Genomic DNA, 21,989 nt, shown 5'->3' with positions numbered 1-21,989 from the left:
TGTAGAATAATTAAGTAAATTCTATAAAATGGTAGCAAAAGGTAACCTTAGTATACAAGAGTATCATGTTGATCAAGTAGGAACAAATGTTGATTGATTGCTGTCTAGTTAAATGTGCTTTTTTTGAGATGTATTTGTTTTACTTGCAGTTGAGAATCGAGTTCGTCCGTTAGTACTTGTTGTTAAGAAGTGGGCGAGTTTTCATGACATAAATGATGCCAGTCGTGGTACTTTAAGCAGCTATAGTCTTGTATTGATGGTTTTGCACTACTTACAGAGTAAGTATTTTTTTACGTGTAGAAACTGTCCCTTTTAAGTTCATATTTGTGTAATTTTCCTCTTTAATAAAATTAAACACCAGCAGGAGTCATCTTCCACGCAGAAAAATCTGAAAATAAAGTGGGTTTACTCCATTTCCTTAGTGCTGCATTTTTCTTTAACAAGTAGACCTCTTCTCTGGAGGCAGAGTTACCAGCTTGAAAAAGGTTAAAAAAAAAAAATCAACGTACCTGCAGGACACTGTGTAACTATAAAATAAACTCAAACGCTCATTAACAAAAATCTGCCTTTTAACAAAGGGAAAATAAGCTCTAGTTAACAGAAATCTGCCTTTTAACAAAGGGAAAAGCCTAACCATAACAATTCAATTGGTTTTGGTTTGTTTTTTTTAGTGTGTTTTGGTTTTGTTTTTTTATTTGGGAACTTCCAAGAAAATTCAAAGGGACAACAAATGCTGTGGGGTCATTTTTCTGTCTTCTAGTGAGCAAAGGACTGAACATGGGGGGCATGTATATGCAAGAATGCACTTACCATGTGGCTAGATTTTTCAGCTGATTACTGTCTTCTGTAAGGTGACAGATGTCAAAGACCATTAGAAGTTGAGGTATTTGCCTGTCAGTGTCAGTATCTTTTCTTGTGACTTTGATATATTGAAACATTGAACATTTGTATGGAGCTGGAGAGCTTTACCTGAGAAACTAAGGATCCCCACTGAGAATTAAAGAAACCCATGCAGTCCAGAAATGTTTTCGAGGAATACATTGAAATGAGCTTATTCCCCTATTTCTTTATTTCATTAGAGGAAGTCCATGTTTGTGATTTTTGTAGTTTGCAATTCTTGCTTAAGACTTAAGGATTATCGTTTAAGAAATCATTTCGCTCAGTACGAGTTTCTTTATTGGGAGATAAGTGGCTTCAGAAAGGAAGGCCTGAAGTGTACATCTTGTGGAGTAACATGCCTGTAGAAGTATTTTCTTAATTCCTGACAGTTCATATATAGACTGTGTATTTCGCTGCTTGTATGCGTTCTACACCTTCAAGTTTTTTGTAATATGCTGATTATTCTTGTTCATATTATTTTAATGACAACTGGTTGTTAACATTTTATTATCATATCTGTGGATAAATTGCATAGACTCTCGTTTTAGATTTTCCCCCTTTGTCAGTTTGTGTAGGTTTTAATTTTTTTTTTTTAATCAGGTAGAAACAATGTTTAGCTCCTCTGACAGCTTGTTTGGCCTGGGAAGTGGATAGTTGCTGTAGAGTTGGTAGCCAACTGTTTATTAGATCAAGATCACGCTACACGCACTTTACTAGAGTGGAAAGCTTTTTATGATAGTTTACTCAAGCTGGTGGCTTTCTTACAGCTGAACAGTTATCTGTAGTAGTGGATTTAGGAGGGCATTTTGTGATCCAGTTGGCTGGGTGACTTCTAAATTCTTGGATGCCCATACTGTGTGCTTGTTGTTAATGTAACAGTCATGAGGACAGTAGGACGTAAGCTAGTCTATCTAGTGACTGTTTTTTTCCTCTACATCTGCTGGGGTGGAATTCTATAGATTTCTTTGTTGCTGTGTAAAGAAAAGAAAATGTGGCCAGGTCTGTTGTCATAGCTCTGAAACCATACTGTATGTGACTGAGTACTTCAATGTAGATTCTTAATACACACCAGGGGTAAAGAAAATGAACCAAAAAATGTTGATTTCGAGCAGATGAAATGACAACTTAAAAATGCCAAACTGATTATTAAATACAAGATTGAAAATCTTGGGAACTACTGGATGGGAAGATTGCTATGTAAAGGTGAAGCACAAGCAGGAGGTGAGAAAAAGTATCTTTACATGGTCTAGCAATTAGTGACCATATTAACAGTGACTTGATAACATTTGATAATGTTACACTTCTAATGGAAATTTATTCTCCAAATCTATTTTCATTGTATGACAGTTACTTCAGAGACTTGTGTTGGGTGCTATGTGCAGTCATGGATAGCCAATTACAGAGCTGTGCATAAGAGTAACACACAGAAGGGAAGAGAGTAGGAGTTCCAAGGAAGTATAAATGTGTAGGCTTGACAGAATGTTAAGAACCCTGCAAGCATCAGGGCATTTGCTGTAGTCATCTGTGGCAGCTGCCACAGCTGTCTAGAGAAGGGAAAAAAAAAAGTTTAAAAAAATCCTTTTTGTGCCAAACTGATCAGTCAGCTGCCTGGGAAAGATCAGCAGTCCACAGAACAAAGAGGAGCCTTTTACCTGTGCTTCATCAGCCTTTTCTGCTGAAAAAAGGCTGAAGTGTGGCTCTGGACATGTATCTAGCACCAGCTGTTTAGATTCTGATGCTTTATTCATGCAGATTTTAACTTTTTTTCTCCCCCCTCCATTTCTGCTACATGCATGTGATGCTACGGAAAGTAGTTTGTGTCCTAGTCATAGAATTTCTAATAGAGCTTTTATTGATGTTACTGGGGAGGGGAAAAAAAAATAAAAATAAAAGCTTTCTTTTGCAGTAAATAGTGTCCTGTATTCATTAGGCAAATTTCTTTCATTTACTACTAAATCCATTTCCACATTCTTATAGTAGTGTGGATGTCTTTGGACCTAAGGTTAGTGTGGCTTGAGTTTATTTTGTAGATACATCAGTGTCTTGTACATGAACTTTCCTCCAGGTAACAGGTCCAACTATCTTGTACAGTAAGAAAAGGGAAGCTCACGTGGCGAATGCTAGTAAGTGATAACTTTCCCCCTTAACTCCATCCTCTTAGTATAGCATACAGACCCAGATAAAATATCTTGATTGCTTGTATTGCTCAGATTTTGTTGCCTTTTATTTTAGTGTGGCAGAGAACTGGAAATTATCCAAGACGTTGCAGAAATAAGATGCTCTTGCATATTTCTAAACACCCACAAGCAAAATAAAAATATTATTAAAGTAGCTGTGATCATATTCTTAGCAGTCCTACTAGTTAATATAGTATACTCTTTGAAGATATCCCAAGCATGTTCTGAGAATTCTGCTGTTCAAATTCTTAGTCCCTATTGAAAAAGGATTCTGTAACATCTCATCCCCTGTGAGACCTTGTCTGAAGCGTGAATTAAGTCCCAAATCGAAGTCCTGTGTGCTGAACTTAACTATCATTCTCCCTAGTGAATGATGTAGACCAATTGTTTAAAAAAACCATGCTGAAGGCATGATGTTAAAGCTTTAGTATGAGGAGTGCTCTAACGGTTCTGTAGCTGCTCTGAGGCTTGAGTGGGATGTGAATACTTTGGGATTTTTTTTCTGCGTATCTGTAGGACCACCTACCCTGGAAGATAAGGTTTTTTCCTTGTTATTTGTATTGTGCAATAGATGCTCCCCCACATCCATGACTTTCATAAAAGTTGCAATTGTTTAGTTCATTTTGTGTTTGTTAGTATCATTAATGTCTTTATAACCTGTTTGCTGTTTAGTAGACCAGCAAACAGCATAGACTGTATTTATGTATTTTATGGGGGTTTGGCTAGCAATGCCTGCTAAGCGTGTTGGGCATTTTATCTTCAGGTTACTTTTGGAGTCTCAGTATGTAATACTTTGCAGCTGAAGAATGTGTACCTTTGCAGTATCTGGAGATTCTATCACAACATTCCTATGCTGTGATAGAATCATACTGTATTAGGTAGGGGAAAAAAGAGTGAAGCTCTGATTTTTCCTTTAGGGAATCTAGATGAGCTTCTTACAGCCATGAATTAATATGAATTTTAAAAGTGACATTGTACCCAGCTGCTGTAGAATTTTTCGTGTCTTCTACAAATAGTAGTATCTTAATAACAGCTTCGTTTAACTGAATTAACTCCTTATACTACTATATACAAAATATAGTAATAGAAAGATTTGCTAAATAACTTTTATTTCACAAAATGCATTAAAGTGAAGTTCTTGATAGAAGTTTTTAAGACGGAATTTCAGTCCAACCCTTTGGTGTAGTTGATATGATATTGTTTCCTGTGAATTATATGAATCACAGCAACTTTAAACTTTTTTTTTATAGCCCTACCTGAACCCATCCTTCCGTCCATCCAAAAAAATTACCCAGTAAGTGTTTCTTATGAATTTATTACATCATATATGTGTATGAAGCTGCTTATCTGAAATATATGAATTCTTAAATATCTCTAATGTATTAAGTTAAACACAGTTTGGTCATTGATACACTAAACATAAGCATGAAAAAGGTTATTTGCTGCTTTTGATCATTTCTTTAGTGAAAACAGCATATGAGATTTCACACACAGCTGGGAACAAGTGCTAATGAGAGCTGCTGATCTAATTCTCTTTATGCTGGCCTGAAAATATCCGTGTCATCTGTAACTTTCTGATTCTTATTTCTTGATATGTTAAGTAGTGTTTTTTCCATCCAATTGTGGTGTTTCAGAATTCCATACTTTCCCACAGCTGTTGAGTTGTCTGATCTTTCTGGGTGCAGAGAGTGAATAATACAAGTTTACTAAGGATACTTTTGAGACCACACAAAATTGAGCTTCAGTCCAACAAGAAAATGCCTTTTTGGGACTTTGCTTTTATGTCCAGATCATACTCTGTTTGTTTCCAGAGAACTCTGTGAATCAGTGTGCAGAATCCTCTGCAGAATTAGGACTGTAATTAGTCAGACTTAAAGATTACCTAGAAATAAGAGCTACCCTCCTAAATATTTGTCTGAAGACAAAAGAGCTATTGCTGAATAGTTCTATGCTATAACTTATTTAGAGAAATTCCTCAATTCCTTCCTCCTTACCTTTCCTCTCACGTGTCACTTTTTAAATTTTTCTTTATTCATAGTTGCCATAGTTTGGTGTCCTTATTTATGTATGGTTTTTCTACTGTTGCTGATGATTGTGCTGAGGTAGCATCAGAAAGCCATTCTTTTTTTTTGCATATATTTCCTGTAATGCTGAGATGGGAATGTTTGATGATGCTGTACATCAGGGAGAAAATACTGTGGTGTCAGCCATTTTGGGTAATTAGGATAATCAAGATGCAAAAGAAAGCTTTGGCTATAGTACACTGCAGTTTTATTTCTATTTTGTAAACCTGCTTAGGCATACCTGTGCTAAATTTTTATGGTCTTTATTTTTTCCTCTGATTTTTACTGTAATATATAACTTCTAATTTCTTCATTATTAGTGCTCAAAAGCATTAGAAGCTGTTTTTCGTTTCTTGTACACTTAGCTTTATCTGATTTTTTTTTGAATTGCTAAATTTGCTAATTACGTTTGCTTAAAGCTCATATGCTGTGGTATTTTAAGTTTTGTGTAGCATGTAATTTGAAGAAAACAAGTGTAAGAATTGGTAACTTTTCACTCCTTTGTAATAATAATGCAAACATTTATGTTTGTGGTGTTAGAACTGTGTAAAGGCCTTCAGAGCACTATACAGATATTAATGGCTTAAATTATTAAAGCAAAAGTATATAATACCATAAGCTGAAAGATCTAATGAATTTGTACTAAATGCAAGGTTTTATCTTGTGTCATGTGAAAGTGGTAAATCACTTGCAGGTTCCTGTGTTTCTGGAACACTGCTGTGAGAATAACATTTTTTACTCTGTTTCAACGTGGGTTTTTTGTTGTTGTTAGTTATCTTGCCTTTGGAGGATAGACTACATATTCTAGGATTGCTAAGAAAATAAAAAGAATATTTTATACATGCTTACTATAAAACTAAATCAAAACTATAGATTAAGATTTAAAAACAAATACGCTAGAAATTTGCAAATATAATTTTAGTCTATTGTCTCCATTAGGTTTAATGTCTCCATTAATTGTTTAAAAATTATGAAAGTTACAATTTCTGAATACTGACATTGCAGAGAAATTTAAAATGAGAAATACACCAAAACAATTCTGATCTTGTAGCTTGCAGTAATAATTACATTGCACAGGCAAATGTCAGTATCCAAAGAACCCATACTTTTTTCTTGTGGTTGTAGCTGGTCAAAGCTGTCTCCATTCTAATACTACACATAAATACTGTTTCTCTCCTTCTGAAACAAGCCACCCTACCTACATCTGGTTTTTTTCAAAATCAAGTCTGCAGCTCTTTCTGCAGCCTGAAAATACTTCTGTGCTTTGAAGAAGAAACAAAAGGCAGCTTCTGTGACTTCAGTATATCCCTACTGCAGATGCGAAGGGTGAGAAGTCCTGGAAAGCCAACAGATCTGCCCACCTATGCATTCTGTTGCCACAGGGGGGCGTCTCCACCTGGCATCAAGCTTACGTGTTTTGCAACCGCTAGTTTAGAGGGACTATTGGACTGTATCAGATGTGGGGTTGGATTATGGGGCTTCCTGCACCCCCCAGCCAGTTGGAGTAGATGAGAGTAGTCCACAAAATGTATTGATCGGTTCTGAAGTCTATATAGAACTTGCCTCCAAGTCTGGACTTTTACAGATGAGCTCTGGAGAACCTGTGGTGGCTTAGGCTATTATGGCTTCTGGTTGTTTTGCCGGTGTGTTTGCCAGAGATGAACATTGCTGCAGCTGGCAATCAGAAGGGAACATGTACCTGAGTCTCCAATGTTCCAGAGCAGCCTGGCGTATTAGCTTAAATCCAGATGTAGGTGGGGCTCCACTAGTGCTCTGGATTGAGAACTTTGTGGACTCTAGCACGAGCACATTTTGTTTCTGCTGCCTCAGCTTCACAAGCAGTCATATCTTGCAACGGGTGGAGTAGAAGGTGGGATGGTGCTTACTGTAGCTCCTTCATGCACAGGAATCAGTCCTTGGACAGACACAATTTGCTTCACTCTTCATGTTGCACTTTTTTAAAGTACGAACATGAGTTAAATGTCCATTTTTAAGACTGGGGAAGGCTATTTTATGTGTTCAAATATAGATACCTATCAAAAATGGCAAGATACTATGCTGATGTTACCACTGTAAACTTCTTTGAAGGAAGAATCTTGTACAGTCAGAGTTAAGCTTCTTATACATCAAGATATTAAAATGTAAAGATTTTTTGATGTATTCTTGTGTTCCTTTCCAGTGTGTAAGGTGGAATGAGAATATGTGTAAGCATTATGTAGCTTAAACGTGAAGCATATTGCTGAATATTAGTGTTTCCGTGAGAAATCGGCCAACCAAGATCTAGCAAAAAAGGAAAAAAGACTTTGGGGGTCCCTTTTTCTGGGGTATTTTGAAATAACGGATAGCTCATTTATCATTTGTTCCTCGATCAGATCCTGAATTTCTTTTCCATTTCTTAAGATGGCATGAGGCAAAGACACAGCAAGTGAATTGTTTTAAAAGCGACTAGTTTTAAAATAAGCTGAATTTTTTGCCTTCTAAAGCAAGTTAAGAAGGGAGAGCTTACAGGGAAGTCCTACTTGAAACTAAGTTAGTTTGAAGGATGCTCTGTAATTCGGTTTTATTATCAGCTTCCCTTATGTGCAGAATCTATAAGCTCTACCTTGTTCTGTTTATCTAGTTATTCCCCGAGTCCCTTTGGCATGAAGAAAAGTACTGTTATCCCTGTTTTACAATAGGTGAACGAGGGCAGGTTGAGGCTAATGGATCTTCATGGGCTGTCTGTGGCAAAGCAGAAAAATGAGCCTAGGTATCCTGTGGCTGGTCTGACCTTATATTCACTGGACACTGATTGATTGCTATGTTAAGAAATGACCTTCAACAAACTACAGTGTTTGTTATTGATATATTGAATATTGGTATATGTTGATTGACAGAAGTTTTAAATCTTCCCCATACCCAATTTTAATCAATAATTAATTTGGTTTCACATGTAAAACTTTCTAATCTGTTAATAGCAATTTCTTCCATAACAAATCTTCTGTATCTCAGAAAGATGAAACACTTTTTTTTTCCTTCTACATGTGGTGATCAGCAGAATCACAGAATCACAGAATGTTAGGGATTGGAAGGGACCTCTAAAGATCATCTAGTCCAATCCCTCTGCCGGGGCAGGATTGCCTAGACCATATCACACAGGAACGCATCCAGGCGGGTTTTGAATGTCTCCAGAGAAGGAGACTCCACAACCTCTCTGGGCAGCCTGTTCCAGTGTTCGGTCACCCTCACCATAAAGAAGTTTTTCCTCCTATTTATGTGGAACCTCCTGTGTTCCAGCTTGCACCCATTTCCCCTTGTCCTGTCAATGGGTGTCACTGAGAAGAGCCTGACTCCATCCTAATGACACTTGCCCTTTACATATTTATAAACATTAATGAGGTCACCCCTCAGTCTCCTCTTCTCCAAGCTAAAGAGACCCAGCTCCCTCAGCCTCTCCTCATAAGGGAGATGTTCCACTCCCTTAATCATCTTTGTGGCTCTGCGCTGGACTCTCTCTAGCAGTTCCCTGTCCTACTTGAACTGAGGGGCCCAGAACTGGACACAATATTCCAGATGCGGCCTCACCAGGGCAGAGTAGAGGGGGAGGAGAACCTCTCTCGACCTGCTAACCACACCCCTTGTAATACACCCCAGGATGCCATTGGCCTTCTTGACCACAAGGACACACTGCTGGCTCATGGTCATCCTGCTGTCCACTAGGACCCCCAGGTCCCTTTCCCCTACGCTGCTCTCCAACAGGTCTGCCCCCAACTTGTACTGGTACATGGGGTTGTTCTTGCCCAGATGCAGGACTCTACACTTGCCCTTGTTATATTTCATTAAATTTCTCCCCGCCCAACTCTCCAGTCTGTCCAGGTCTCTCTGAATGGCTGCGCAGCCGTCCGTTGTGTCAGCCACTCCTCCCAGTTTTGTGTCATCACAGCAGCTCCCAGTGTTTAAAAAAAAATAAGTTGACTAACAATATCAGAAACAAGTGATTAACAGTTTGCTGTAGTTAGTGTAAAAACATCTTCTTTTCTTCCAGAAAAGCAATTTCAGGCATGCTTTACATTTTGTAATACTTAGCTGTCTTTTTAAGAGTTATTTTCATAGTGGTATAACCACTAAAACAAGTGGAGATGGGAATTATTTATATATGTGTCTCTTAAACGGGATGGTTGGGTTTTTAAATTATTAGCTGCTATAGACTGTAACTAGCATTTTTACTAAAGCACTTGTATAGAATAATATGCATTTATTTTTTGAAGGAAAATGTCTTTCTGAGTTACGAAAACTTTGATTTGCCTGACCTTTATGAGGCAAGTGTATTTAATATAGATGGTAAAACTTGGAACTGCAGGTTTCATGAAATTGAACTTGCTTTTGAAAATTAAAAAAAAATTAAATGTCATAATTTTAGATTGCAGAATTGAAGAGCTTTAATCCTAATTACTAGATGAAGATTTAGAAAATTGCCTTCTAAGGCAGGTTAGGAATTTTATCTCTTCTGCCATGGGTGGGAAGCTTTGGAATGTGGTACATTTCCTCATCCGCAAACGAGGAGTCTTTCAGTTTTATAACTGCTGCTTACATGACTTCTGATCAGTTGCAAACTCAGTGAAGGAACAGACCAACTAAATATACTGAAAAATGCCTTCATCTGGACTGTGCTTATATCATAGTCACCCTTTTCAAAATACAGATTTGTGATTTTAAAACTGCAAGGTTTTGTAACTTCCTATTTCATTAACTGCTAACAAATCCTACTGAAAAAATATCTTTGGATAAAGTTGTACTTGATATCCTTTTCCTCTTTTTTTTTTCTGGGTGTAAGCATACACACACAGGCACACATGTATTTTCCTTTTTTGCTGTAAGTTTTGTTACAACTGTATTTGGTATATTGTCTTTTGCTATTAGTATAACTTCATTTATTTTTTCTTATTCAAATGATGTACAAACTAATAAAAAATAATTAATTGTGATAAATACATAAAATGTAAATAAAATGTACTTAAGGTCAAGAAAAAGCAACATCCTCTCTGAGCTTGTAATAGTGCTAAAGAAAATAGCTTATTTATTATTCTGAAAAATAATATCCGAAAGTCTAACTTTTTAGCTGCTCAGTGTGCGAGCCTCACTGCGGTGGCAGATTGTTCTTGCAATTGAGAAGTTCTCAGGCATTTGAATATTCAAAGTGTAAAAAAAACCAAACGTGCTCCTTTTCAGCAAAGATGTCTGCTGCGTCCAAACATTTACTTATTAGTCTTAGTAGACATCTGTTGTAGTAATTTAATTGCATTTCTTTTTTGTGTTGTTTGGAGGTCAGCAGCCCTTGCTCTCATTCCTTTTTTTTCCCCTGCTGTGTCCATTTCCTCATGAGCTGTTCTACTGCTAATACTAACTTAATTTGTTGTGACTCTCCTACATCTTTCTGTGGGAATGGGCAAGGAGTGACTTTCACTCTATACCTCTCTGATTACCTTTGGGGTTAAAACTGTATATACTGTATAACATAGGAACAACTGTTCCCCTTTTATATGCTGTGTATCTGCTTTTTATGTCTTGTCCATCTCCATGGTTTTGGTGTGTTCTGTTGAATTGTAAGCTGTTAAATTCTGAGCTCTGCTTACTATAATAATATTTTATTATGTGAGAACAAGACTTGAATTTTTTCATAGCTGGAAGAATGGCCTTTTTACCCAGAAGGTGTTGCGTGACGTTCCAGGAAGTTTTACTGCAATTGGCAAAAGAGGATGGGAGTCCCAAACTTTCCAGTCCTACTGGTTTGATCACTAACCATACTTTTCTCAGAGGAAGCACTGCCAGCTGTGAACATGGAAATAATGTTACAGTGTATAGTGCTTCTAGTGATAATCTAGTACTATAAAGTTTGAGTCATGCCTGATACTACTGTTTCAAATAACAGAGGGGTGGGAGAGGAGACACAGTAATGACTGAATAGGTTCCTAAATTTACATATATGTATTTCTTTATGTAAATGTAAAGCTTGCCCTTCTATATCTTGGGTTAATTTCTGTTAAAATACACAACATTGCTGTAAAATGTAGTATCCTGGTATTACTAGGTTTTAAAAATTGTTTCTCTAGCAAGAGAAGGTATTTTCTTCTCCATGTACCGGAGTCTCTCAGAAGAACCTAAAGGATGCACTGAACGCCCAAACAGTATAGCAGATCCAAAACCATGTTAATTTAGTCTTGTGTAGATTCCTTTTGAAGCTGGCAATAGTGACTTTTGTTGATAGCAAACCTGACTTTTTCTCCCCACTTGCCCCCCGCACCAGAGAAAAGCATACTTCAGCTTAAATGCTGCGTTCTGTGTATTCAGGGTTTTTTTAATAACTTCTTTTTTTTTATTCTTTCAGATAGGTTAGCTAGAGGAGGTGCTTCTGCAGTCTTTGAACTCATTATGTGGGAGGATGCAGGTTCATATTAGAGCCAGTGGGCTTTAAATGGAATTTTAACTCTATGCTGTGGGAAAAATAAGTCAAGCCTTCCTTTTGGATTGTTTCTGTACCACAGTTATGGGAACTTGGTGATAAGTGTATTAGCTTCACCTGCCCTATCTTGGTTCAACTGCAGCCAGTTCAGTGCAGGCTACCTTACTCAGTTTCTGCTCATGTGGTTTTACTAGGGTGTAAATGCAAGTCCAGTTCAGAGATTCTGCCATGTCAAAATTCTTTAGCAAACAGAAGGCAAGGGATGGTCTCGGACACTCCCGTGCAAGATGATTCTACCTGACTTCAGGGGGAGTAACTAGTATCCAACAGAGGAGCACAAGAGAAATAGAGTCCTTTGCTTGTAAGTTGTCCTTGAACTTCTAATAAGCAAATGATAGGCAGCTTTTAAATTGTGAAAAATATATGCACCTAGATTAAGGCTGTGTGTGTATATACATACTCTCTGATTTTATTTTGACAGGAGTCTTTTGATCCTACTATGCAGTTGCATCTTGTTCATCGAGCTCCATGTACCATTCCTCCTTACCTCTCAAAAAATGGATTGAGCCTGGGAGATTTGCTAATAGGCTTCTTCAAATATTATGCCACAGAGTTTGAGTAAGTAATAAGCTCATCTTAGTGTTTTAGAATATGCAGAACTTTCATTCCTTCTATTCAATATGTCGCTTTATAACCCTTGAAGAGGAAGAATAGCAGTAATGCAGGAGTGGTAACTGACAGAGACGAAATGGGTGAAAAGACTAAAGGACAACAGGAATGCTGATAAAGTGTGTCTGAGATCTTTTGTTTAGCCAAGCATCCTATCCTGTAAAAGCTGCCAGAAGTTAGAGAGCTTTGTCCTTTAAAAAGGGCTGGGTTTTGTTGTATTATGCTATTCTAAAACTGCCTGTCCATGTGCAAGAAAAATCTAATCTTCTTAGTTGTAGTTTAAGGTATTGATTGTGATATGAGTTATTTGGACCTTAATAGCTGCACTTGTCTTCTGTCGTCCCAAGTCAATGGAGGTAACTGACCAGATGGCTCCTTAGTTTGACTATAATATACATCAATATAGGCCACACCTAGTGAAGAATTCTCCCATCTGTAGTTGGTTCACTAAGCTCATCGGTTTGCTTGAATCTGAGTTTAATTTTGGCATCTGGACTTTCTTGCAGAAAAGAAGGAGGAGCTAAGGGCATCTGAGAAAGCTGTAGATTATGAACATTTTGCCAAATTGCCATCAAGAATTTCTTAGAAAAAGTACTTGTCCCTATAAAATACCAAATGGTTGTATTTCAATAAGCTTAAAGATCTTCTAAAGAAGCTGCTTCTGAGGCAGTTGGTTCATATATGTTGCTGTCCTGTGTATGTACATCATATCAATTTCCTGGAAGGAGAACAAAATATATAACTGCTGGATACTCGTTATAATTTTTGAAGTGTTCACATTTTACTTCAATGTAAGAAGTGAACAATCATTAAATTGTTATAAGAAAACATTCCTGAGGTGTGCACCACACATAGAATATGTAAGCTAAATCCATATGTCCTGTGGCAATTCATGAACTAACTGCACTTTGTGCATGCTTAAGCCTGGTTCTGAGAGATTTTCACATAAATGATCTCTGCAGATGAGGGAATGGTCTTTTGTCCTAAGTTTCTTCTGAGTACCTGTCTTTTCAGCTGGCAAGGTGCTGTTTGCCAAACAAGTAAATCAGAAGACACTGCTGGGGGATATCCTGAAGTTCCTAATTTATGTGGGGCTAGATGCATCCTTTACTATTTATCCGTATAACGAGCTGTTAATCTTCTCATATAAGAAAGTAAATCTCTTTTGCACTAAGGAAGAACTTTCTGGTTTGCCTCTGCAAACCTAGCATAGAAGATCTTGTCCAAATGCAGGAAAAATATCTAATTTGACTTTTCTAGTTGGGGTGCTTGTGAACACAGTGAAGAGCAGATTTCTGTAAGTCAGTAGCTGGTCCAGGAAGACTTGTTTGGGGTTTTTTTTTTGCCTGCTGTTACACATGCAGGATATACTAAGAAGTATGAAGACTAACAACGCTGCAATATCAGTACTTGAACTGATGGTAATCCCTGAATATTATTTTTCATGATGATCATAGATGAGGAAAAATTGTTACCTAAATTTAATCACAGAGGCTCAGGGGAGCTTCTGGTTAAAACAAAGCTTGAAAAAGTGGACAGTGGAGATAGGATAGTTGCTGACATCAAGGGAAGAAAAGATTTTTTTAAAAACAACCAACCAAACAAAAAAAGAATATCTGTCTTTTTTCCAGTGTTAAGTACCTGTTAAGTATTTAAACATTTGACTAGTCATATTCTGGTTAAAACAAAACAAAAAAACCCAAACCAAAACAAGCAAACAAACAAAACCTCCCCAAAAAATGTAAAAAATAGCCATTAGAATTCCTGTGTTTAAAGTGTTACATAGCTGAGAAGTCATATCAGGAAATGATGCACCTAATGCAGCAACCTATATTATTTTTAACTCTTTCTGCTACAGAAATAAAACTTAGTCAAGTGTACTGTATACTTGACCATCGGTGTATCCCTGACAACTATAAATCCTGTTTGAAAGGAGCAGGGTGTGTGTCTCGAAGATACTAAAATTCCGTATAGTTTCATTAAAAACTGGTAATTGGCTGGAGAAGAGAAACCCAAATTAATGTCCATGCTGGGGAAAAGGCAGGCAGGACATAGTGTTTAAACATTTTTGTGTGTGTGATAGCCAGCGGATGAGAACAAGTACAGTGCCATGCTATCCACGGTATCTTATCTTTGCTTTGGTGTTGCTGATGGAAACAATGTTATAGGTGGGAATGAGGGTAAGAGTTAAATACACACAACACAGGGCTCTGTTGGTTCTACCTTTCGTGGAAGAGGTAGTATTTTACTCCTGAATGTATTGAATATTTTCATTGCTGTAATTGGTCTTTTTTTCAGTGTTTGCTTTCCCTGTAAAACATATACTAGTGTTTTTATGCACAGAAATTTTGAGATTATATTTCAGATACTGTAACTTAAGTTAGGTCACATTTAAACCACCTGTGCTGTGCCAGTGAACTTTCACTATTGGACTGTAATGTGTTTGATGAAAAGATTACTAAAAAGAGTACTAGTTCAATTTTCGTAACGGTGACTTTTGTAGATTCTTGTCTATGGAGTAGGACACAACACTACCAGATCTGATGCGCAGGATCTGTTTTGCTGAAAGAACAGCATGCAATTAAGAATGATCAGATCATGTGTGAATATCATGATTTTGGACAGAAGAGTCATTGACGCCACCTGCCCAGAATGCTTCACTGATGAACTATTTTACATCTGTTGATCAGGAAGATGAAGGGAAGATGGAGGGACATTGTTTTAAACTTCCCCCTCAGCGTAGCAAAGGCCAATATGTATTTCAGTTAAAATCTATATTTAATTTTACTTGATGTAGTGAATAATATTTAAGCGCAGGATGGACCCACAGAGTAGGGCACAAAGGAAGAAACAGGAGCATCACAAAGGAAGAATCAGGAACCTTGCATGCTGTGCAGCCATGAGTAAGTTTATCTCCTTGTGCTGTGTTTTTTTTTTTTTCCCTTATGCTTTTAATCTGCTTTGTTTATTTGGTCTATAAGCTCTTTCAGAAAATTGATGATTACCATGTATTTATACAGTGCACATTCCACAGTCCTACTCTGGGATTTTTCAGTGTGTCCAGAAGAAATAATTTTTATCCCCCTTCATAAGTTACCAAAAATGTGATTTGGAAATTGCTGCATATATTGGACTTACACGCTACATATGGCAAAGCTTGATTTGCCGACATGGTTGTATAATTAACTTGCCATAAGAGTTCAAGTCTGCATAATGTTTTGCATGATACAGCTGGCTAAAAGTACGCTTATAACCCCAGTTTAACTATCAAAGGTCCACTGATTACGCAGTGAATGTGACCCAGTAAAAAATGTATGGAGGTGTTCTCAAAAGAAAGTATTTGGAAACTGGTCTGTGTTTACCAGGCCCTCTGGAGAGAGTGTCTGTTTTCATTTCTGCAGCTGTGAGTGAAGGCAGCAGGTTTTCACTTGGCTGTCTCTTTACAAAGCGAGACCTTGAAGCAAGGCCTTCCTCCCCTGAAGTTCTGCTGGGAACCTAGAGATTGCCCTTTGGGACTATACTTCTCTTACATTTATTGTTTCAAGTTATGTAGCAGTTCTTTAAGATTGTTCACGGATTGAGTTGTACTTCGTGGACATGATAAAAGATTGGTTACATTAGTGTGACAAAAATATAAAATACAGTTGCTCACGGCTCTCTTCAGGGTAGAATTAGTCAGGTAAATAAAAGGATCGTTTTTTTTAAATAACGTATTGAATTAAATATGCTTGCAATTTATATGCATCTTAGTGTATTTATGCAAGTAGCCTTGGCTTATAAGAACTCTCTGGAGAAGATAGGATTTTTAATCTATTTGTAGTGTATTCATACAGATTTACACCTGGAAATGCCTGGTTGTTTTCTTTGAAATTCTTGCCTTCACCATGAGGAGCATGTACCTAATGTGTGCAGTGACACCAGAAATAACTGATAATTAAAATAGCTGTTTAAATGGTTATTGTTAACTTATGGATTGAAAGTGTGTATGCAGAGAATATTTGCTTTGTGTTGGCAGTAATGAAGTTATTGTGTACAAGTGAAAATGGTTAAAATTGATACACAGATCATTTGCTATTGAGAATTCATTTCTAATTCAGGCTGATTTTGGTACCAAGGCAGGGTTAGTGAAGGTTTAAGGAGACTATGAGATAAAGTAGTTGTTTTCAAGTTTAAATAAAAAGCTGTTTAAATAGCTAGAAATATCACCTTTTTTGTTGCTTTTTGCTAAAGCACTGTATTATAAAGACTTTTATTTTTTGCTGAGGAATCAAGACAAGTATAACCTAGAGAAAAAGAACTCAAGGGAAGAATCGTGTTTGAAGTAAAACAATACTGCCTGGTTTAACCAAACACAGATCAAATACTTTGTTCCATGGGGTTTTTTTTTCCCCACTGGCCTGGATCTCTCTGATTTTTAAGAAAAGTTGAACTGTCAGCTGCTTCTGCTCATGACCAATGTTGTGGAGCTGCAGTTTAAGCTGCTTTGATGCTCTAGTCACATGCTTTTTCTCTTTTGTGTTTCTTTGTTTTTTTTTTTTTAGCAATTAATCTGAGCTTCTTGTTAAGCTTGTGTTGATGGTAGTTAATTAAAAAGACATGATAGGAAAGAATTTATACTTCACAATATCTCTAATTCTTGAAAAAGTAGTCTACTATGGGAATTAAGGACAGGGAGAGTGATGGGTTAGAATGAAAGCTTTAGTTTGCATTGAATGCTAGAAATGATCATCACCTGTAATAACTTTCTAAAGAATATATCAAGAGAAATCTAAATATATACAGCAGTGGGTGAATAAGTAATCTGAGGTATCCTAAACCATACTTCATATGCTGTGTCCTGCACCTTTTTGAAATAGGACCTGTTCATATTCTTAAATAGAAGAATAATGTACGTGTTCTATGGAAGTACGGTTATTTAAACAGCTCTCTTTCATAAGTCGTTTTAATCACGAGTTGTATCCAAGATAATTTGTAGAATAACAGGCATGGATTTTTAGCTGGTGTAAACTGTCTTATCACCACTGACTTAATGGAGTTATGACACCTGATCTGTGGCCTAGGGAGCACAGAGTTCTTCCAAATTTAACTGATTAATTATAGACTGAATTTTGCTTTACAGTTGATATTTAGAGATTTACTACAGATAGTTCATACACCCAGCCAAGCTCCTCTCTCTTTCCATTATGTCAAAAGACTGGTTCAGTCAGGTGATCACATCAGGTGTACATAACACCAGTACAGCTAGCAACACACTACCCAGCTATTTCTAAGTCCCATTTGTCAGGGCATATGATGATGCATTGTTGGTGATCCAGGCGTTTCGCTGATATGGTAGTTCCCTGGTTTAGTTAAGAGCAGCTGAAAACTGGCTGGGTAGATAAGAACATAAAACTGTAAGTGGTTGCTTTGGGTTCCATTATGTTTGGCATATTGTTGTGCCAAGCATCATAAAGATCGTAAAGATGCTTGGCACGTTGTAAAGATTGCCCTGTAAACTGCATGCTGTTCCTGTTTCAGTGTGATCATTTCCTGTGGTTTTGTTGTAAAATTGTGTGCAGAAAGCAGTAGAATATCTTCAAACACATATTTGAATTGTTGCTCTGTTGGTTACACTTGTAGGAGATCTAAAATTCAGCATATACAAAGTGTTAGTGTTTTCTAATAATAGGTTCCTTGCACCAAAAATGCTGGGCTGTAAGCGAGCAATCTTTATACTGTCGAATATTTTTTAATGGAATGCAGTATGTGACTTCATCTGCACTTAAACTCCTTATGTTCCTTTTCTCCCCACAGACAATTCTGAAAGGTAGATTTGAGGCTATAATTTCTTTTGAACTTGGAAATAAATGTAGGTGTCTATATTCAATATGATGTTGTTTTTTGAAAAAATTATTCTGTTGTGAATATATGTTACTGATGGATACATGTGATGTTCTGTTTTGCAGATGTTTTCGTAAATAAGCTTCTGTTTGTGGAAAATTTTTCTTGTATCCTAGCCACCATTCATTACTCTTATATGGTGAATTATGAAGATTAGACTGTTACACTAAATTACTCATTATTATAAAGTACTGTGTTATCCAGGCTTATGACATAGAAATTTGACAATTTTTTAATGTAAACTGATATTATTAATTTAGAATCAAGAGTTAAAAGTTCTGCAAATTGTTTTCCTTTTCCCTAGTTGGAGCCATCAAATGATTTCAGTTCGTGAGGCCAAAGCTCTTCCAAGACCTGATGGTATTGAATGGAGAAAGAAGTTTATTTGTGTAGAAGGTAAAATGTAAAGCTGCATTAAAATTTTTAACTGTTAAGACACTAAATACATAATTCTGTCAATTAGACTTTACCTTGGTTGTGTTTTAATGATGCATACATGTAATATATTTATGTAGAAAATTAAGTTTAACCAATGTAAACAGTTTTGGAAACAGTCCCGCCAAAAACATTTGAGAAGGAAGCTTTAAGTTCTGTAGTGTTTAAAAATAGTTCTCCTGACCTTTTCTTCAAGAGCACTCATTGCCCTGTTACTTTTGGAACAGGGATTAGGACTTTAACAAGGAATGGCCTTTATGACAGTAGTATGTGTTTTCCTGCTCTGCAAAAATAGTCATCAGTTTTGCCAAGATTGAGCTTCTGAAAAAACACAGCGGGCACATATTGAGATTCCTCTCAAAGAATATTCTTTGTTCTAGAAATGCTCTGGCATCCTAAGTCCTAGCAGTGACTAGATTATGCATATGTCGATCCCCTCATGACTACTATTTTTGGCTGGCTTGTGAACGTACAGTTTCTGTAGAGGCTGTATGATGCCCTCCAGAACTGGAGGGTAAACCCAGGAGGGTAAACCCAGGCTACCTTTTGGAGTTGCAGGTCTCAGCCTTCTTAGTGCCGGCTGAACTGGGCGGTAGCACTATACGGGGAACCTGCTTCATGTGATCTTGATGCCTTTCAACTGCAGTGGGGAATCAACATGCAGAAGATGGAACAGTTAGCATGTGTAGGAGATGAAGCTTGGACTACGGAAGGAGAAAATAGATGAAGAGAAGGATTGAGATATTAGGAGAATGCAAAGAGAAGCTGGGAAGGCACTGAAAGACGCTGTGTAACTGGAAAAAGTTAACACAAGGAGATGAGAAAGGGGAGTGAGAATCAGAATGCAGGAGGTGAAGGGGAATTGGTTGGACAAGGGACCATGGATAAGAAGCCAAGTTGGAATGGGAGCAGAATTAGAAGTAGGTGGTTTAGGACACAGGGGTGGAGAGGGAAGTTTTGAAATGGGAGAGGTGGCCTGGGCCCTGGATGTAAATAAATGGAGGTTATTATAATCAGGATATCAAGAGTTGAAGTTTTAGGATAAAAGAGGAATATAACTTGGACAGGAGCCAAATGGTATGGAAAGAGTTGTTAGAAACTGGGAAAATTTTGCTGTGGGAGGAGGGGGATAAGGCAGAAGTCCTGTGGCTGAACAGACATTCCTCAAGATTGTTGGGGGTGGGAGTGCACCCATGAGTATATGCATGTTATTTCCTTCATTTCTGCTGCTCTGTGCAGAGAATAGATACCTACCAGTGAAGTTAGTTGTTCTGTGGCACAGAGCTCACCAACTTGGCTGTAATCATATAGGCAGCAGCATGAAGCCACGTGATCTTTATTTGACTTTTGGGGAAAATAATCAACTACCAGCCACAGGGGAAAAAAATACTCTGAAAGATGACTGCATGCTTGACTCTGCAGTCTCCAATGTAAGAATTGGAGTATCTGCACAGCTGAAATGATTCGGGCTAGTGCAGTGCAGGCATTGCCAAGGCTCTGGTCTGAATGTGGGAGGTGGGAATGCTAGGCAGCTGTGTCTGCTGCTGTCACATGATGCTGATCTGCTTGTGTTGTGGGGGGCTGTGGGTTTCAAGCTCTCAATTTTTTAATGACATTACAAAGTGGTTGAATAATTAGGTTTTCTTTCTGTCAGGCTGGAAAATAGACTATCAGCCTACAAAATAGGCATTTTAGAATTTGTATTAAACGGGCTTGATTATATACAGATTTTCCTTAAGAGTGCATCTTGCATTTGTAGTATTAAAAAAGCAAAATTATCTATAGGTGGCACATCTGATTCCTTCCTGTTTACAATGTGCTTCAAGATTTTATTAAGGGTGGCTTTTAACCTCATATACCAGGTTTTTTATTCTAAATTGGAAGGGAAAAATTAAATTTCCTATTTCAACTCAAAGTAGGCTTCATGTTTATAACAGCTGTTAAGCTGAACTAGTTTAACAAAGTATGTAGATAAACTTCTGTGTACTTCGAGAAGAAGCTTTTAAAAACTACCTAAACATGTCAACATGTTCTGGTTTCCAAGTCTTTTATCAGATTTTCCAGTTAGTAGACTAAAATTTCAGTAATTGGTATTATTGCATATATTTTTTAAAATATTTTAAATATATTTGTTGATAGATTACGCAAGTCTGTGCCTGCAAGTTGCTGTAGTTCTGCATGTAGCACTGGATTTAGGCTTGCTCGAGGAAAAAATTGTGTTCTGTTTTAATTTTTATTGGCCCTAAGACTGATTTTCACTTGTATTTTTGCTGTTAGAGAAACAAATATAGTAGAGATGCTCTTTTGAGACAGTTTAAAATCTGGCAGGCAATTACGATTATGGGGGTACAGAGAGCACTGCTTTTTGCTAGTGTTTGTGAACATTCCTTGTCAGAAGCTCTAAATTGCTAGCAACTGTTCTGGTTTCAGTTTAGATCATGTCTATAAAAAAAATGTCATGCACTCTCCTGTTGAAAAAGACCTAGTTTGGAAAAGCTAGAAACAGGGCAATTTTGTGAGACAATTCAGTTGATAGTCATTTAGGGAAATTCTATCAGAAGCCGTGTAAGCTGCACCCGATTCATGCTTGTACTTTCAAATCTTTCAGATCCACGTTAAAAATAATTCCTCAGGGCTTGGTTTGCAGCAGTTCTGAAGTGTTATGATTTCTTATATTTTCATTTGGAAAGATGATCCCCTTTAGCCTTTCCCCCAAGCATCAGTGTTGAAGTTGTATTACTTTTTTCTTTTAATATTCTCATCTCTGTGTGTGAGCAAAATAACTTACGATGGACTGTCACTGTCTTGATGGTTAGAAAATGTAGTGGTGTAAATAGTAGCTGATTGCAAAATTATTCATGCTGCACTCCAGGGAATGAGTTTGTCTTTTGACAGTCAGTAAATATGCAGGAAGAATAAAGGGAAGATGTGAGTCAGCTTTTGTGACTAGAGTACCCTTTTTCCCACTGATGGTTTCAGAAGCTTGTACAGCTTTGCTCTTGTTGCTTTAAAAAATATATATCCCTTGATTCAACATAAAGTACATAAAGGTCTTAGCATTTAAGAAACAGTTAATATCACGTCTAAGACACACAAAGAAATGCTGTACTGCTTCACTGGTAAGGGACATGGAATTCTTAGTGGCAGTAGGTCACTGTGTCAAGTTATGCCACTGACTTTAGAGGACTATGAACCTTTTTCATTTGATTGCCAGTTTTTTCTTCCAGTCTGAATGTATGATGCATTCTAAAGTAAAATAAATCTGCCTGTAAACATCCACTGAAAATTTTATAGGTAGTCTGAAGAGAAACCTTTTAGAAACCTGCTAAATACAACATTTATTGCATGAAACAATTTCTGAATTTAAATAGCTTGCAGAAATAAAAACCCAATGCCGTAGAGCATGTTCCAAATTTGAAGTCCCAGTCTCCGTAACGGCATAAGCCC

At 37.2% G+C, this 21,989-nt stretch overlaps 1 protein-coding gene across 2 annotated transcripts in view; it reads left to right on the top strand.

Moving 5' to 3' along the window:
• TENT2 (terminal nucleotidyltransferase 2) overlaps window positions 1-21,989 on the top strand; it is a 53,627-nt gene that overhangs the window by 25,454 nt on the left and 6,184 nt on the right. Inside the window, exons 10-13 of one of the 2 annotated variants that reach the window (XM_068422418.1) lie at window positions 150-278; window positions 4,307-4,350; window positions 12,040-12,176; window positions 18,412-18,503. In XM_068422418.1, coding sequence (XP_068278519.1) covers window positions 150-278; window positions 4,307-4,350; window positions 12,040-12,176; window positions 18,412-18,503 — 402 coding nt within the window. The remainder of the gene's footprint in view (window positions 1-149; window positions 279-4,306; window positions 4,351-12,039; window positions 12,177-18,411; window positions 18,504-21,989) is intronic. The other variant, XM_068422419.1, reaches the window with a different exon arrangement.

This window comes from Nyctibius grandis, chromosome Z, assembly GCF_013368605.1.
Source record: "Nyctibius grandis isolate bNycGra1 chromosome Z, bNycGra1.pri, whole genome shotgun sequence".
In the NCBI taxonomy this organism is placed as follows: domain Eukaryota; kingdom Metazoa; phylum Chordata; class Aves; order Nyctibiiformes; family Nyctibiidae; genus Nyctibius; species Nyctibius grandis.
The sequence above is the reverse complement of the archived record's forward strand: the minus strand, read 5'-3'. Positions and strand labels throughout refer to the sequence as shown.